At 41.1% G+C, this 18,705-nt stretch overlaps 3 protein-coding genes across 4 annotated transcripts; all 3 read right to left on the minus strand.

Moving 5' to 3' along the window:
• On the minus strand, positions 1–3,620 carry fance (FA complementation group E). Of its 2 annotated transcripts, none has more exons than XM_026332802.1 (10): positions 3,359–3,620; positions 2,090–2,669; positions 1,827–1,871; positions 1,674–1,730; positions 1,326–1,469; positions 1,121–1,244; positions 808–883; positions 636–702; positions 441–561; positions 1–337 (listed from the first exon to the last, which is right to left on the minus strand). In XM_026332802.1, the coding sequence occupies exons 1-10, from the start codon at positions 3,556–3,558 to the stop codon at positions 288–290; spliced, it is 1,464 nt and encodes a 487-aa protein (XP_026188587.1). In that variant the 5' UTR covers positions 3,559–3,620; the 3' UTR covers positions 1–287. The 2 variants fall into 2 exon arrangements, with proteins under 2 accessions (XP_026188587.1, XP_026188586.1); XM_026332801.1 differs by having other exon boundaries at positions 436–561.
• An 876-nt stretch (positions 3,621–4,496) lies between these two features.
• Positions 4,497–8,254, minus strand: mkrn4 (makorin, ring finger protein, 4). Its single transcript, XM_026332477.1, has 8 exons — positions 7,826–8,254; positions 6,669–6,797; positions 6,332–6,573; positions 5,714–5,814; positions 5,362–5,615; positions 5,169–5,276; positions 4,723–4,822; positions 4,497–4,634 (listed from the first exon to the last, which is right to left on the minus strand). Exons 1-8 carry the CDS (start codon positions 7,894–7,896, stop codon positions 4,497–4,499), a joined length of 1,143 nt encoding a protein of 380 aa, XP_026188262.1. The 5' UTR covers positions 7,897–8,254.
• Positions 8,255–8,406: 152 nt separating this feature from the next.
• On the minus strand, positions 8,407–14,844 carry ppardb (peroxisome proliferator-activated receptor delta b). The gene is made up of 8 exons (XM_026332476.1): positions 14,484–14,844; positions 12,707–13,075; positions 12,455–12,606; positions 12,211–12,349; positions 11,624–11,826; positions 10,790–10,996; positions 10,461–10,704; positions 8,407–10,150 (listed from the first exon to the last, which is right to left on the minus strand). The coding sequence occupies exons 2-8, from the start codon at positions 13,014–13,016 to the stop codon at positions 9,903–9,905; spliced, it is 1,503 nt and encodes a 500-aa protein (XP_026188261.1). The 5' UTR covers positions 13,017–13,075; positions 14,484–14,844; the 3' UTR covers positions 8,407–9,902.
• Between the last annotated feature and the right edge of the window lie 3,861 nt (positions 14,845–18,705).

The raw sequence follows: 18,705 nt of genomic DNA on the forward strand, positions 1-18,705 counted from the left end.
TATTAATATGTATGGGCAAGTACCCCTCAGGCAACTTCTCCTGTGAGGCATCTATAAGTGGAGTCAGGTGTATAAAGAAATAAAGAAATATTGACATCACAATAAAACTCAGAAACTGTACATGAATAAATAGGTATAAATGTCCTGCAATTGCATTATTTATTATACAGAAATTATTAAATTATACATATGCTGTGAATTAATGCTTAAGGGCTCTTAAAGTGTTATCACTTCATGTGTGTGTGATTCTTTTCAAAGCAGCTTGGAGAGACTTTTTCAGGAAGGTCTCATTTGAAATCAGGCAACCTGACAAGGACTGTTTGTGTGCAGAAGTCACCTGGAAAATCAAACCAAAACATAAAAGATTACAAATCTAATTTTACCCACTGTTATTATGTTCAAATTAACTTTAAAAAAAAAAAAAAAACACCTTACACAACTACTATATTTGGTGAGGACTGTGAGCATCATTTTTGCAAACTTCACAGATTTTATGAAATGAGGACCCTGGCTGACAAGCTGTTCGGTGAATTGTGCGAAAAGTTCTTCATTCAAGTCAGGCTGAAAAAAAAAAAAACAGACATCTCAATAACAATGAACAAGTGTTCTTACAGCAGAGTAAACATCCTGCTTACCTTGGAGTCTAATAAGCTGTGGATAATGGAGAGCAACGCCTCACTCCACACTATGTTGATTGTCATTCTAGATGAAAAACAAAGTAAATGATGGAACCCACAAACAACATATGGCAATTTGACTCCTTATTGCAATTAAAAAAAACACAGAATTTAAACAGTTGTATCTCACTGAAGCACAAGTAGTCTGTAGTGGGAATCCAGGCAGTCTTCTATTAGTCTGCTCAGCAGCTCAGCCTGTGGACTTCCTGAAAACAAAACAAAGTCAAAAATAGAACATCAATTGATACTGGGGCCAAAGACTGGGTAAAAGGTCCTGGCGCAGCACTCTATATCATCAAAGCATCTCTGTTGTTTATGCACACATGAACGCTGATGCTATAACTCTACACCAGCTCTAGGAGACTGCTCTGACTGATCCCTCTAAAATAAAAAGCATTAAAAATGTATGAATTTACTCAGCTGTAGCAAAAGCTTTTCCTCACCTATGTTCTTCTCCTGGAGAACCGGGCCTATCAGAGCGTGGCACATTGGTCTGGGATAGTGGTTACACAGCGATGTTGCTGTTGTAACCAGGCACCTGGAGGCCGGTTCAGACAGGGACAAGACCTGCACATATCACACCAGGACATCTCATGAGTGTCTAACAATGGAACATAGCTTGAATCCTCTGGAAATCCAGTGAGTTACCTTCTCCAGCAGGAGGCTCTTGATGAGTGTTGCTGCTGTGCTGTAGCTCAGCTCAGGGGAGAGAGCCAAAACACTGCTGCACAGTTTAGTTAGAATCTGCTCTGGTAAGTCAGGAAAACTGAGTGTGCTACACAACACCTCCACCTGCACAGGAAACACACACATATGGAATTACCACCAACGTATATCTGCAAGCAAATGCATGACTGGGAGAAAGCATCCTGAACGGCTTTCCCATACAGATTAATGGAGTGAATAAAGTATTACAAACACCTCAACATTTAATGCAAAAATACAAAAGTGTTAATGCTGGTGAAAAAGTCAGATATATAATTTTTGACAACTTACTTGGGTGGGGTCACAGTCGTTCAATACTTTGAACACATCCACCGGGCTCTGGTCCCACTGAAAACCAAAAATAAAAATGACTTTTATAGTAATGACAAATATCACTTAAGGTCTTAGCTGACTGTGTTGTCCAGAAAAAAAAAATCTTCTTACCTCTGTTGGACTTTCCAATAATTCTTTTATTTGAAGAACAGAGAGCTAAAAAAAAAAACAAAACAAAAAAAACAGATCAAGTTTTGTTATTTCAACTATAACCTGTAATAAAGGTGTTGTCAGTGCACTTAATTTGATGAATGGAGAAAATTCCTATCAAAGGGGGTATCTAAAGATCTGAAACTTATTGAAAAAAAAACAAACAGGCAACATTTGAATGTTAAATTTCACTGTAGTCAGGACAGACAAAGCCTGAGGTCTACCTTTATATGTTCAGGCAGAGTATCGCATGGACTGTCAGGTGCAGGCTGCAGGTCTTCAGCAGGATTTTCACCTGGAGCATTACTGTTCAGCCTTCCTGATGTCTCTTTATGCACGCTCCACTCTTCTGCATCAACGCTCTTGCTAACACAGACATCCATCTTTATCCGTTTACTTCGCTGTCCGATTTCTTCCCCATCTGACTCCACAGAGACAAAACTTCCCTTCCTTTTCCTTTGGGTTCCCAGCTTCTCTGACAAATCATACGCACTGGCAGATTTTGCTATTTGCCCACCTAGATACATCCAACCTCCGGCTTCACCAAAACCAACCAAACGCTGTGACAGTTCCTTCAGTCTCTGGCTGCAATGTGGAGTGTATAGAGGCTCTTTGGTGTGGGTCCCCAGGCTTCTCTCCAGCTGTTTACAGAGTGTGGTGACCCAGGCATTCGGATGAGGGTCTTGGCTGAGGCAACTGAGTAGCTGCAGAACAGAGATCCGTGGAAGAACAGAGTGGACTAGGTAGATGAAGGACAGCAGGTTTTGTTTGAATAACGGTGGAAACAGGCACACCAGTGGTTTACTAAAAAAAAAAAAAAAAAAAAAAAAACTGTGTGAGGTACAGACGTGGGTATGTGACATAAAGTATATGTCAATTATTTTAGGCAGAAAGTCCAGTAAAAAATTAGGGCTAATCAATGAATAGAAAAATAATCTACAACTATTTTGATATACTGAAAATTTTACACAAAATGTGTATTTAGTAAATAGGAAAATGCACTTAGAGTACAGAAACTAAAAGTACTCATTCATTGCTCTGGTGCTATATATACACACACTTATCACAAAAATCAATACAAGTTTTATAAGAAAATGCTATATTAAGTAAAAGGGTTGGCGTTTTTATACAAAATGTATTTTAGCAATTAAGTTTGATTTTAAGTTCACTAAAACTGTATATACTGAGCTATTTTAATGTACAACACACTACTCATCCTAAGAAACTCGTGACCACACCCTCCCCCATTCATTTAGTTCTTTGTTTAAAATATCGTAATGCTAACCTGTCAAACATCTAAAAACTTCTGTCCTTCTAAAATGTAGCGAACTAAAAGTGGCATAAATTCATAGTCAACGCTGTCAAATATGGCTGCTCCAAGCCGTTTCTATGGCAACGGAAAAGTCTCGTATAACCAAGTCAGCTCTTCGTTAACGTAAAACCTTAACCGTAAAGTTAACGTTACATCCCGGTGAAACCCCACGCACTCTTACACGGTGAGCGGCCGGTCTCCAGCCTGCGGACAGAGGACTTCGTCCCGACACAGCGTCTCTATGAAGCTGCTCAGTGATACGTCAGGGTTAGCTCGCCGCTGCCTGTGGAAGACGTTCAGCGCTCTGTGGGCACCGGAGGCTCCGGACATCAGCGACCGGACCAGCAGCATCGACTGGCTATCAAAACGGTTCAGAAACATACCGGTGTATGACCCCGGCCGGTGAGGCTGCGGGACGTGAACCAAACTATCGCCTCCGCGCCAGACTTGATATTTCTTCTTCGTGAGCTTTTTTTTTTTTTCCCCCCCCGTGCACCACATCCCCACCTGGCGACAAGCTCCTTCATCGTCATCGTTTTTAACAGTAAAACAGCACGACACGCCTTTTCAGTGAGAAAGTGTGAAGCAGTATTTTATTTTCTGTGTACAAGTACAACTCGCTTAAAAAATAAAATAAAATTTAAACATTGTGTTCCTGCCAATTCTAGGATAAGAGTACTATTACTACCAATAAGACAGACATTATCAGGATGGGGTACAATACATTTTTTTTTAATCTTCAGACAGTTAAAACCATGCACAAAACTTTAAAATAAAAAGGTACCAATTTCTGCAACAATTAAGAAATGAGCACTTAATTAGTATAGAGATGAAGGGGAAAATGAACAATCTGCAACATGTTTGAAGCACTATGGCCATGGAGGGGTTAAAAAAAATAAATCTAAAGACCACAGATTAACCACAAATCATTAGAACAGGGCAAATCTTAAATTTTAATCTCCTGTGCTCATATCTAAAGTGGGGGTTACAAACCATGTGCCATGGAGAGCCAAGTGTACCTGTTGTCATTTCCAGGTAGACTGTAGAAAGTAATTCACAGACTAGTTCCCCTCTGCTAGTCGGAGTGCTGGTTAGTGAAATTATCAGCTGTAGTCAGAAAATCCTGGATACACCTGGCCTTTCACGGCACATGGCTGAAATATCTGATCATGACTACTCAAAAGTTGTTTCCATACGAGGAGGACAAAAGGTTAAAGACATATAGCCAAGTGTTCTCTTGAGGCCAAGGGATTATCTATAGCTAAGGCCCCATTCAGTGGTTTTGGGCACTGAAAGAAAAAAAAAAAAAAAAAGTAAGCTCAGAAACCATACTCTTCTGACAGATAGAAAGGGAAGTCAAAGTCATCCTCATCGTCGTCATCCTCATCAAAAAGGCTCATGGCTATGAAAAAATTAAGCAGGTTGAGACCATCGTAGCTGTCATCATCATCAAGATACTGTAAAATGTAAAAAAAAAAAAAAAAAAAAAATTAAACATTTCACACAACAGCTGGGAGACGCCTGGCAATTACTTTATATATTTACCAAAAGTGATCCACGATGCACAGGTTTGTCATGCCGATAAAGGCAATCCGTTTTAAAGGGACATCGTCTATAACGTGCATAGTAACTGCAGCTTTTCTTACTAGAAAGAACCAGAGGATTTCATAAGTATTATTGTTAAACAGCATTTATTAAGCTTCACAGTCAGATGTGTTAACTGTATTCCACATTAATCTTCCTTAAATTCATACTGCTAAGCAAGCCAAAGTTCATTCTGTCATTGTATTCTGTTAGCTACATACCAGTTAAACCTGACAGTTAGTGGATGGAAATATTTAGTGATGATTACATCCCCACCCTACTAGTCTGGTTGTTGCAACCCATTTTAATTTAGTTGTGTAAAAATCTGTTAGTACACAGAAACCGCTCATGCACAAAGCTCTCGGTGTAATTAGTTTCTGCAATCAAAACTGAATCACACATCGTACCTGAATTTCTCCTTGAAGGCAGCAATTACACCTTCCTTGGCTTGTCCTTCAACCCAATATTTGTTCGGCACATAAAAGCCAGACTTCACTCGGCACTGCGGGCAGCTCCTGAGGAGAATTCATTTAAACAGGGACATCAACTCAAATTCCTTTACAGTGTGTTGTCATATATTAAAATATTACTGAAACCTACTTTACAACATCCAGCCCAAGGTCTCTTGTTTTCCTCCAGGTCATTATGCACTGCAAACAGAAGGAGTGATTGCAGTTTGGCAAGATACCAAATACATGGTTTCTTGGGTCCGTCTTTTCATACACTTTGTCCATGCAGATGCCACAGGTCACATTTTTACTCTGGAGAAAAGCCTCTTTTTCCTCTACTTTCTCCAAGGCACGAGAGGCTGCAGCTGCAGCCCCATTCTCTGTGGTCTCTGCAGAAGAGGTATCCTGAACACAAACTTTGTAATTAGCTAAAGCCTCCTAGGTTTAATCTAGGTTAGCGTACTGCTCTATATTGTAGAATGCAACCCAAATTAGACGCAAACCTGCTCATTTCTTCCATCAGATGCAGCGGCTTGATTCATGTCAGAACTTTGGCCCAATTCCCGAGAAGAAGTTTGAGAGTTAGTTAGACTGGAGTTAGTATCTGCTTAAAAAAAAAAAAAAAAAATTTTTTAAAAAAAGCATGCATATTATGGGAATAGCTGATCAGGAGGAAAAAAAAAAAAAAAATGCTGTTTAATTATTAAAACGATCGTTACCCACGTTGAGTTTAAAAAATAAAAAAGTCAAATCAGATTTCTGCCATATTCTGCAGACTAATCACATTGCAAGGTCTCATGAGACTCACAACTGTATGCAAGGGAGAACCAAAACATGACAGAAGCTGTAAGGACTGAAGGCAGATGGGTGGCAGTATTTTGGATTTGAAAAGTAAAAATTTTATGGAAATACTCCAAATCTCCAAAGCCATTTGAACAGACAACTCAATCTTTTTCATAACCAAGCAGAATTGGTTTTGAAATGGAAATATTAAATGAGTCAGTAAAAATCAAATCCAGACTGTGTTCATCAGAATCAAATCATGAAATCGGTAGCGATACCCAAGCCTATTATCCACAACCTGGAAAATAAAATTCCTACTGTAACTAAATTTCCAATACCTTGTGGTTGTTCCTCAGCAATATTTACTGTCAGCTGGCTAATGTGTTGCTGATCTGAGGCATTAGCCACTGACTCTGATCTTCTGCATTCCAGCCTGGATGTTACATCAGTCTGCAGAAGAGCAGGCACTGACCCTCTTCTGTCTGGTGTAGCATGAGCCACACCGGAGGAGACAATGGGCACTGAACCTCTTCTACCTGCAACACCTGTATCAACTTCAGGCTGAAGAACATGAAGATACCTAGGTCGGGGGAGGGGGGTGGGATATATGTGCATGTCATCCTTTTTCATTTAGTTACAGTGCATGCAACTGCAGAGACAGCAAAAGTAGCTTACCTGCAGCGTTCACCATACTTGCAGCCACCTTTCTGAAAGTACCTACATATTTGGCCTGAAGGGACAGTTAGCCTTTCATGTCGATAGTTGCATCTTGGACCGAATCTGCAAGAGCCATTTATGAAACGCCTGTAATGGGGGGGAAAAAAGGAAAAAAAGAAAAAGAAAAAAGGAGAGATCACATTTCCAACATGTAGCATTAGTGTAACTATATGAAGCAAAGTCAAGTCTCTGAATGGTAACAGTCTATTACAGGACTATGGTTATGACTACCAATTGTTTTTTTTAATTAATTATTCAGTTAAGCTGTCTATTTTAACTAGTTCAATTATTGAATTATGGAGAAGAAGAAAAAAAAAAAAAATCCTTCCACAACTTCAAGTCTAAAATTATTTTCAAATGTCTCGACGAAAAATCAACTCATGCAAAATAAGTTTAGTTTATAAGAACAAAAATAAAAGCAGATTGTGCTTATTTGTGATAGACGTTGCTACGTTTTGAAGTTGAAGCATGTGTTTAGTGATTCAAGTCGCAAACAAAATCAAGTCGTTACAAGCGAAACATAACAACAAAAATACATAATGTGAAATGAAAAAAAAAAAAAAAACTAGACCTGTTAACGCCATTGAAAACACCAAAACAAAAAACACCGTGTGTGTTTACGTAGTGTGGGAAAAATCAACTTTGAACGGCTGTAAAAAGCTAACCAATGGTGACCAACTTTGCTAAGTAGTTAGTTAACTGTGTTCACATTTTAGCTTCATGTCGAATGTGATAACTAGTAACCATCACGAGGCCAAGGGTAAGTCGTTGCCGTTTATTGACTTAGGTACTGAGCTAATGCTACGTTAACTCACTTTAAGCAATATTTTCACTAGAGCGAACGTGACCTCCACACACCCACAAAAAGTTCCCCAAGCTAACTCTTTCCCTAAAGGCCACACCATGACCATGTTAACGGGAAACATCAAGTCTTCGCTTAAAAAAATATATATATATCTCGAATAACAAAATATCACTTTTTCAACATAACAGCAACATTTGAATATAGCACACGTTCTGCGCCACATAATGTTAGGTGTTGGTGACGTTTCTCGGTATTACATATTTTTGTCAATTATAGTGGCTTTAAAGACACCCAAGCTCCTTTTACCTACCTACACAAAGTCCCACTACGAGCCGAGTCCATCCTCCATGTGTTTTGAGCATGCCACCAAGCGCCCTCCATCCTGCAGTCTAAATAGATAGCAGCCGGTTGCTTTTTACCAATTATCTTATCAACCAACCAATAGAAACGTGACGTTGCACGTACACGTTTTGTACGTAAACTCCCGTTTATCCACCAGCTCTATTCATTTCTCTGACTACCATTTAATCATTTATTGCAATCACTCTAAGGACTACTTCAACAAACTACAGTCCAGTTTAAACGTATACAGGCACCTACAACCATCCTCATATTAAAAACAACTGAGGAAATTCTCTGTTAATATTTCCAATGAAGCTTATTAAGTGTAACTAGGTTACATGTGACTGTAAAGATGAAAATATTTCTATTTTCTCTTTAAAAAAAAAAAATGTCACACAGGCATAGAGGTAGCGCAGATACTTTGTTTGGTATACTTTCTTGTTTTATGCATTCATACCCTTTGCTAACTTGGCACTCATCTGCACATCAGCTAATATCAAATTTGCAATATGTATAAAAGAAAACAAATTAATCAAAAAAAAAGTCAGATTAGATGAGACAATGGAATAATGTCACAGATTATACATCAGAGGTAGATAGGGATCAAGACAGAATAAGAGCACAATAGGAGATTTCTGAAGGTGGATTCGTACACCAATACTGACATTCAGAATAAGGACACTAGGATAAAACCACCTGCATAATATGGAAAAATGTTGGAAACATAAAATCTGGATACAGCATTGTAAGGCTGGTACACTCTGTATCTTCCCAATCAAGACAATTCAGACACAGTACACAAGATGGCTAATAATCTCAGACTGTGGAAAGGCTGGATGCGATTTCTAATCGTGACTTTTCACAATGATGTTATCACTCTACAGTCTGTTGTCTTTAGATAAATCCTGCTATGGTGTTAATCCAGCTTTCTCCTGTTTGATGATATATCTGGAACAACCTAGACTAAATAGGTAGGCATACCATACAAAAGAACACAAATACATGAAACAACGTGAGAATTCATGTTTTGCCCTTACAAATATGATCAACAATTACAAATAATTAGTAACATAATTATAAAGAATAAACCTAGAACAAACCTAAAATGTCATTTTGATAATTTGCATGTCAAAAAAAACCAAAACAAAAAAAACAAACAAAAAAACCCCCCCAGAAAAACAGGCTGTCCCTTGTATTTCAACAGATCATGTGTTTGTAGTGTCAGCTTCAGAAACAAAATCTGTGTAACATAGTCTAAGTTACCCCTTGGGTAGATGGCTTTAAGACAAAACCTAAAAACCTTGGTTTTCCACATTTATTGACAAACTGAAATGGTATTGCACAAAGAGCACTACACTGCTGGAGCCAGCCCAGTTTGTGTTCTTTAGACCAAATGGAAAAAACGGGGGTCGCTGATGATGATGATGATGATGATGTAAACAAAAACCAAATTGTGCATATTCACCTAGAGTGTGAGAGCATTAACTCTTCCAAAGACACTGGCATCCAAAGAAACTCTCTCACAGTAGAAACTGACAGCCTCTTTCTATTTTAAATATTATATTGTATATTGTGTAACAATATGAAACGCTTTCCCTTTACAGTAAGACACAGTCAGGGTGAGGGAGGAGAAGCTCTCTCTAGATACTGCTCAGGGGCCAGCGGTGGTACAAGGATGAAATAGGAGCAGCCTTGGTGAGAAAACATAGTCTCTCTGTTAAGTGACCGTTGTGGGAAACTAGGATTTGCAGCAAATGATTCCAGATGTTCATCACACACACACACACACACACACACACAAACGTGCATGCACACGCGCCCACACGCACACACCCACACACACATTGTACTTTACTCTGCTGAAGGTAATGCCGACATTGTGAAGACTGATGATTGCATTAGCACTACCATGTGACTTTGCCTCATCTGCACGTTAAAATCCATGCCCGTACGAGGAACAGTGCTTGAACTGAATGCAGTGTTTTATTATGAATGTAAATTCAGTCTGTAACAGTATTGCTGAAAGCAGTCCGTGCTGGAGAATACTAATACATGTCTTTATAGATCTCCTGTAGTAGAGGGTGGAGGGAGGTCTCTGATTCAGTTTTTTTAATTTTTTGGACAAGCTGAGCGTTCTCAGTAACCAGCTGACGAAGGTCAGCCATCTTCTGTAGCAGCTTTGGAAAGAGGTAGGCAGAGTCAGAGTGGTTTGCTTGAAGGTGGAGGTCCAGGGCCTGAAGGATGTTGTCCTGACTCTGCTCCACCTGCTTCACGTTCATCAACCCGGGACGATCTAGGAGAACAATAAGCCAAGAAGGGATGGTTTTTAATGAGTCACAGTTTCTTTTAACACGTTTTCAATACCACACACCAAAGTATGACAGCATGATGGAAAAGGGGACACTATGACCTAGAAATATTATTACATTGTAAGTTTTTACAAGCAATGATATAATTAAATGAGTGAATGCCACCTGAAACCAGTGCAAGTGGCATAAATGAATAAAAATAAATTATTCATATTAGTAAATACCTTGGCTAAAATTGAGATTTGCACACACATGACATTATTCAAACTTCAAAAGAAAACCCTTGACTCTCACCTCCACAAAGAATAATGGCAGCAACAAACAGAGCCAGGTCACTGTCATCCAACTCCAGAGCATTAAACTTAACAGCAAACTCAAACTTGGGCTCCATGATCTCATTGAAGGGCTTTCTTAAGCTGCGCAGGAACTCCCTGGTCACAAAACCTTTGCCATTAGCCACCAACAGTCCATCTTTGTTCATGAGAGACGGGAGCATGGCAAAAATAGCTTCGTGCACGCCATACTTCAGCAAAGTCACCTGCAAAGCAAACAACTTTAGCACCTTCCTAAACAGCCACATAGAAATGATGTTACTGTATAGCACAGTGAGGAGTGTGGCTCACCTGGTCATTAAGGAAGAGGTCCACAAACCCTGGAATGCACTTGGCAAACTCTGTGAGCTCTCGCACAGTCTCCACTGTTGTGCACTGGCAGCGGTAGAATACATGGACCCCAATCTCCTTGGTCAGGGGCGCACCCGGAGCTAACTGGCTCCATACCAGACCGCTTTCTGCCTTCCAGAGTGTGTCCACGTCGTAGATCACAAATGGCTAACAAGGTGACAAAAATTCATTTATCTTGATTAATAATAATAATTTACCTGGTACAACATATCAAGGATTAGCATAAAACATCCACTCCTCCGTTCTCTATTATGCTTATACCAATTCAGTGTAACCCCTAGTCAGATCACTAGTCTATTGCAGGGTTGACACTTACAGGGAGGGAAACACTCACACCTACAAACAATTTAGAGTCACTAATTAGCCTAACCCTAAACTGCACGTCATTGATATGTGGGAGGAAACCGGAGTACCAGGAGAAAACCAATCCAGACATGAGGAGAATCTGCAAACTCCACATAAAAAGGTCCCGGGTTCGAATGGGACTCAAACCCAGAACCTTCTTGGTGTGAGACAACGCCAAACACTCTACCACCGAGTGGTCCTAGCATAAAACATTAGAATGATATATATATGCAAAAAATATATATTTTCTGGTTAAGAGTTAAACTAAAACAATATCAATGAACCAGTAGTTAAGGATCTGAGTCTCAGATCCTTGACAACAGATGTAACATTATATTTCAGAGATGCTATGATGGTGATGTGGAGAGTTTAGTATGCATATATCTGTAAAACCAGATTGGCCAGCTCAGTTTAAAAATTTGAATGTACCGCGGTGTTGCTGGTTTTGCCCGTCAGGATGCTGCGGGCCTTCTTCTTGGTCATATTGAGGTTCTTCAGGTAGGCTGTGTTGACTTGTTTGGCCAAAGCTTTCAGGTCTGAGCCACCTGGTTTGCCAAGTTTCAGTTCCTCTGCAAGCAGGCCCGCCACCAGCTTCTTCCTCTCCGCCTCAGGCATACGTCCATAACGGATTGCTGAACAAACATATACAGAGATGCTGGTTTTATTTTGAGTGGGCATTTGCAGGAGTATGTCACTTTGTCAGAATCAGTGTTGGATACTCAGGAAGCAAATGTGTTTTCTTTATTACTGTTTAGCAATGCCTCTATCAAAAAGAAATGACTATGTGCATTTGATGAAAACAAGTTTTCCTTTTACACCACCTATACTGAATTATGTAAAACGGTTTCAAAGGAAATTACAGAGGATAAGAAATCAGTGAGCAGATTTGTAATTCACTTCATCCTCATTAAAAAATCCACTGAGGCCATCGTGTCTTGGATTTGCAAAAATTTATAAAATTTTTTTTTAAAGCATCAACTTTATAAAGTATACATAGTATACAAGTTTTTTCTCACCATCATGGGACATTCCCAAAGACAGGCACTTATGGAAGCGACAATATTGGCACTTATTACGATTCTTTTTCTGAATCTTGCAGGAACGCTCGCAACGTTCATATTCCAGCTTCATCCGCACAGTTCGCCGGAAAAAGCCCTGAGTTAGGAACAAGCAACCCGTTCAGCAACTGGCAGAGCAAAACTACCGTTATCAGACTTTTATAATCTATTCTTTTCTGTTGTGATACATAAACTGTATTACCTTGCAACCTTCACAAGCATGCACGCCATAGTGGAAGCCAGAGGCCTTGTCCCCGCAGACCTTACACTCCACACTGATCCCAGACCCTGTGCTGTCTTCTCTGCCAAGACGCAGCTGTTCTGAGAGCGAGGGTGACGAGGTATGGGACAGATCTGCGTTAAAGAAACACATGGTCATTAAAAATCAAGAATGTTCTCTTCTCTAAATACAATGTGCTTCTTTTTTTAGGAAGCAAGGAAGCTAAACTCTCACCTGTGTAACTGGATGCTGCGCTGCTGTTTTGCTTGCTGTGATCGTCCTCATGATCCAGACTCTCATTCTCTCTTTTTTCCTGGTCTCCTCCCAGGCTATTAGATGAAGGCTCTACCTCCTTCTCCTTCTCCTCCTCATCCTCACTTTCTCTTGCCTTCAGTTCTTGCAGGTCTGTCAGCTCCGACACACTTGTCCCCCCACAGCTGTCTGAACCACCAGACTCATCAGCCGTGTCCTGAGGAGACCTGATCTTGCAGTAGCCGTTCACCCTCTCGTGCTGGTCTCTAGCACTTTGCTGACACCCTTCCATGGTTCCTGATGAAGCTGACTCAGCGACTCCCCTGCTGTCACGTTGCCATCATAGCTCCACTATTTAAAAACAAAATAATATTTTTTAACATGCAATATTAAATTAACAATGTGTACCTAACATAAATTATATATACAGAACAATAGTAAGCATCAAATCACTGTTAACAGGATTCAGAAATCCACATATCTTCCTAACTATTAAATCCTGCAAGTAAATGGTTAACGGTCTAATTCTTGTGCCCAGCCACTAGACAAACTGTGAATAAAGCTTGTCATAACAAATAGCACAGCCAAAATGCACTCCCCCAAATATCAGTTTTTCATGCACTCACACTGCTATATGGTGTGGCTACTTAGCGTCTGTGTTACATGTGACTTAGATTAATTGTGTGTGTTCCTGTGTAATTACATAGCACTGGTTTCATATTGCTTTCTTGTAAACGAGAATGGACTACAAGAGGTTTCCTGGTTAAATAAGCTTTGAAAAAAAATCTAAAAGGTACTTATTGTCATTTAGTCGTCTCAAAATATCCAACCAGAGGCTGCATATATGATGCTAAAATAAAACTAACCAGGCTAAACTCACAAATTAATACGTACATGCACAACACTAAAACACAATATTCCCAGTTCCCAGCACTGTTTTAATCTGACATTAATGAAACATTTGCATCTGCTGTCCACTGTCCTAAAAAGTCAACTTTGCCTCTATTGGAGCTTGGAGACATCTGTATTATTGTTTGCCTTGGGTCCATGGTAGGGTTCACAGTGTACTTGGTGGGTGCTTTAAGGGGACAGTGTGCATGCACTATGTACACACTGTGCTGGCGGAGACTGTAGGGAAGAGGGCTTTCTGAGTGGGAGTGTGTGTGAGTGTGTGTGTGTAGGGAGAGAGGGGTAGAGGGGTGGGGGTCACATTTTTGCCCCGGGGCCCCCTAGTGGATTAATCCGTCCATGAATGTAAAGGTGCCCTGACAAACATCCGCAGCGTCTACTTATTAATGATTTACTAATGTTTTCAAAATGGATATTATCATCACATGACGACTCAAAACAGGACAACGTATAAACTGTGTTTTCACAACATTTCCACAAAACAAACAGCTGAGGTTAAGCTCTGTTAAGACTTGTCCAGCACACAACCTGTCACACTGGTTCTCGGAAACATCTGCTAATATTGCTGGAAACTGTACGAGTCACTGACAGAACTGTAACTGAATACAAACATCTCAGAGACAGAAGGACAACGGCTGTCCACCGCTAAACTTGGAGTGAAGACGATGTTAGCTGGTAGCGCCTTAGTTAACTAGCTTTAGCCGTCGAGCAGTGTCGGCTAGCTAACTTGGCTAGTTAGCTAAGGCTACTAACCTTGAATGTTGACCGAGTACTACGAGCTTTTAGCGGGGCTGACCCACATTCCTGTGTGCCTTTAAATAACGTTAGCTGGCTTGCCAACTTAGCTTACCTCTCCCGATAGTGCTGCTGATTCAGAAGATTTTTTTTTACGCTACGGGAAAACGCCAATAGGCTAAAATAAACAAGTAGCAAAACCAGTCCAGAGTCCCGTCCGAGATCGATCGGCTGTTGACAAGTTGTTTGAAGTCAGCTAGCGGCAGGAGCTAACGTCAGACCGCAAACACAAACTTAGACCGGGTCAGGTCTCCGTGTGGTGGCCGAGCTGACAGATCGCTGAACTCAAATGAAAGGCGACACAGTTCGGACCCTTCTGTCGGCTTCCATAGCGCACACAGACAGGCACAGTTAGGTGATAATCCCTCTCCGACTGTCTCCTTGTTGCTCCTAGCTTTGCTGGGCTTTGCTTTACTCCCCCCTCTCCTCCTCCTCGTCACATGCCAGGACATAGCGCCACCCCTCAACACACACACACACACACACACACACACACACACACACACACACACACACACACACAGTCATGTCTCGCTATAGTTGTGAGGACACTCAGCCATAATGCATTCCCTAGACCCTAACCCTAACCCAGGAATGGTCTTCTTCTTTTCCGTTCAGCTGCTTCCTTCAGGGGTCGCCACAGTGAATCATCTGCCTCCATTTAACCCTATCCTCTGTATCCTCCGCACCCACACCAACTATCCTCATGTCCTCCTTCACTACATCCAAGAACCTCCTCTTTGAGTTTCTTCTAGGCCTCCTTCCTGGCAGCTCTAACCTCAGCGGAGATTCCTGTCTAAACTCATCTGTCAGCCTGTCCATCACCACAGCAAACAAGAAGGGGCTCAAAGCCGATCCTTGGTGCAGTCCCACCTCCACCTTGAACTCCTCTGTCACCCCTACAGCACACCTCACCACTGTCTTACAGCTCTCATACATGTCCTGCACCACTCGAACATACTTCTCTGTCACTCCAGACTTCCTCATACAAAACCACAGCTCCTCTCTCGGCACCTCGTCATACGCTTTTCCCAAATCTACGACACAATGCAGCTCCTTCTGGCCTTCTCTGTACTTCTCCATCAGCATTCTCATAGGAAATATTGCATCTGTGGTTCTCTTTCTTGGCATGAAACCATACTGCTGCTCACAAATGCTCACTTCTGACCTCAGCCTAGCCTCCACTACTCTTTCCCATAACTTCATTGTGTGACTCATCAGCTTTATTCCTCTGTAGTTACCACAACTCTGCACGTCTCCCTTGTTCTTACAGACGGGCACCAGTACACTACTCCTCCATTCCTCAGGCATCCTCTCACTCTCTAAGATCTTGTTAAATAGCCCAGTCAAAAACTCTACTGCCACCTCTCGTATCGTTGTGGCTTTGTTTGGCCTTTGCCACCTCTACCTTCACCTTACGCTGCATCCCCCTGTACTCCTGTCTGTTCTCTTCTGTCCTCAGTGTCCCACTTCTTCTTAGCTAACCTTTTCCTCTTAACGCACTCCTGAACTTCCTCATTCCACCACCAAGTCTCCTTATCTGCTTTCCTCTTTCCAGATGACACACCAAGTACCCTCCTACTTGTCTCCCTGATCACTTTAGCTGTAGCTGTCCAGTCATCTGGGAGAACCTCCTGACCTCCCAGAGCCTATTTCAGCTCCTCCCTGAAAGCCACACAACACTCTTCCTTTTTCAAATTCCACCACTTGGTCCTCTGCTCTGCCCTTGTCCTCTTCATCTTCCTCACCACCAGAGTCATCCTACACACCACCATCCTATGCTGTCTGGCTACACTCTCCCCAGCCACTACTTTGCAGTAACTGATCGCTTTCAATTTGAAACGTCTGCACAAGATGTAATCAACTTGTGTGCTCCTGCCTCCACTCTTATATGTCACCCTATGCTCCTCCCTTTTCTGGAAAAATGTGTTCACTACAGCCATTTCCATCCTTTTTGCAAAGTCTACCACCATCTGTCCTTCTGCATTCCTGTCCTGCATACCAAACTTACCCATCACTTCCTCGTCACCTCTGTTTCCCTCACCAACATGTCTGTTGAAGTCTGCCCCAATCACCACTCTCTCACCACTAGGGATACCCTGAATCACCTCATCCATCTCCCTCCAGAATTTCTCCTTCTCTTCTAACTCACATCCTACCTGTGGGGCATAACCACTGACAACATTCAACATCACACCTTCAACTTCTATCTTCAGACTCATCACCCTATCTGACACTCTCTTCACCTCCAGAACATTCCTAGTAAAATCCTCCTTCAGGATAACACCTACTCCATTTCTCTTTCCATCCACACCATGATAAAACAGCTTGAACTCTGCTCCTAATCTATAGGCCTTGCTACCTTTCCACCTGGTCTCCTGAACACACAAGATATCCACCTTTCTTCTCTCCATCATATCAGCCAACTCTCTAGTTTTCCCTGACAAAGTCCCTACATTCAAAGTCCCTACTCTAAGTCCTGCACTCCTGCCATTCCTCTTCTCTCTTTGCCCATGAACACGCCTTCCCCCTCTTTTAGTAGTAGTCCAATTTCCACTGGCACCCTGTAAGTCAACAGCACCAGTGGCGGTTGCTAACCCAGGCTGCGACCGAGTATGGAAGTGATATTTGTGATTTGCATGTTTGATTTGGCTTAAATTTTACATCAGATGCCCTTCCTGACACAGCCCTCTGCATTTACCTGGACTTGGGACCGGCACATGAAAACACTGGATTGTGCCCCCCTGTGGTTGCACTGTCCACACAAGAATGGTATTAAAGTAAAATGTGTCCAGACAACAATAGAAAAACGTTTACATACACACAAACACTGACTGAGGAGTTGAGGTCTAAATATTAAATATATGTTGTTGTTTTTTTCAAATACAAACTTCCAGAAAAAACAAACAGTGTTTCAAGTGCCTACAAATGATACTTGTAGTAGTTTAAAATTCATATTGTGCAATCACGTGTGCAAAACGGTTTCAGAAAGTTCACATTTTTTGCACTGTAAATTAAATAGATAACACTGCCATTTCTTCTCATAATGGGGACTCAATAACGCAAAAAGACAAAATGTATTAATTTTTCAAGTCAAAAACTGAAATATTTCTTTTACATTCAGACTGTTAAATTAAAACCTGGAATCAAGCTTAGTTTTAAGACAAAGGACTACATCAAGCAGTGGCAGCACCTTGAGAGAGGGATTGTCACAGTATGAACAGTCTCCTCCACCCTGTTCATCATGGGCATGAACCTCATAATCAAAGAATTCCCAGGAAAATTGAAAGCATGGCTGTATCAACATGGCCTGCTCCCCAGACTGATGTGGCTGATGACAGTGTACGAGGTTCCACTTACAGCAGTGGAAGGAGTAGAACGTAAGATCAAATCACACCCCGTGGCTTCACATCCGTCAGGTTGTACATCAGATCTGGGCAATTACAATAACTACCCCTCTCTTCCCTGGTTGAGGAGTTTCAAGTAGTGAAGTGCAGGGCGGCCATGACCTTCAGGGACTCAAGAGACAGGCTTAAGACTCCAGTCAATGCAAACAGACTGAAGGAGAAGTATCCATGGATGTGTGCTGTCACTGACTTATACACCAAAGCAACTTATATACTGTATGTTTTTTTCTGTTCAATAACACAGGCTGTTTTTGCTGAAAGCGACCAATATTTCAGTGCGACTTATAGTCTGGAAAATACGGTAATTCAAAACATTATGTCACTGTCTTACTTCCATAGACACAGTGTCAAAAATACATTTTTATGATTGTTTTTTTATGGATTTCATTTTAATACAGTAAATAGTCAATACATTAACAAATACAGGGATAAAAATCCAACAAATCAGAAAAATATGAACCATAATTAACTTCTTTTGTCTTGAAAGAACTAGATGACTATAGATGATAACAATACCTTTAGCCTACATGCAGTTTATGCAGTTTGTCAGGGGATGTCTCTGTTCACTCAGATGAGTCAAAACATTCGTGGGTGAGGGGCGTTGAATTAGTCAGTGATGACACATTTCAGCTCTGAACCAATGACATGCACTCAAATTTAAACTAAAGCGGATGTGTAGTTTGCAAATTCAGCATTGTGGGCGTCTACTGCTCCCAGTCTTTTAATTTTTAATTTACCTCATGAACAAAATGTTATTTCAGCCATTGTGTAATGTATCAACTCAGATTTTCTTAAAAATGAAGATTGCCGTGTTATTGAAACGCATGCTGAACATAATTTAACGCAGCAAAGATACAGGCAGAAATGTAG

Source organism: Mastacembelus armatus, chromosome 7, assembly GCF_900324485.2.
Source record: "Mastacembelus armatus chromosome 7, fMasArm1.2, whole genome shotgun sequence".
Lineage (NCBI taxonomy): Eukaryota > Metazoa > Chordata > Actinopteri > Synbranchiformes > Mastacembelidae > Mastacembelus > Mastacembelus armatus.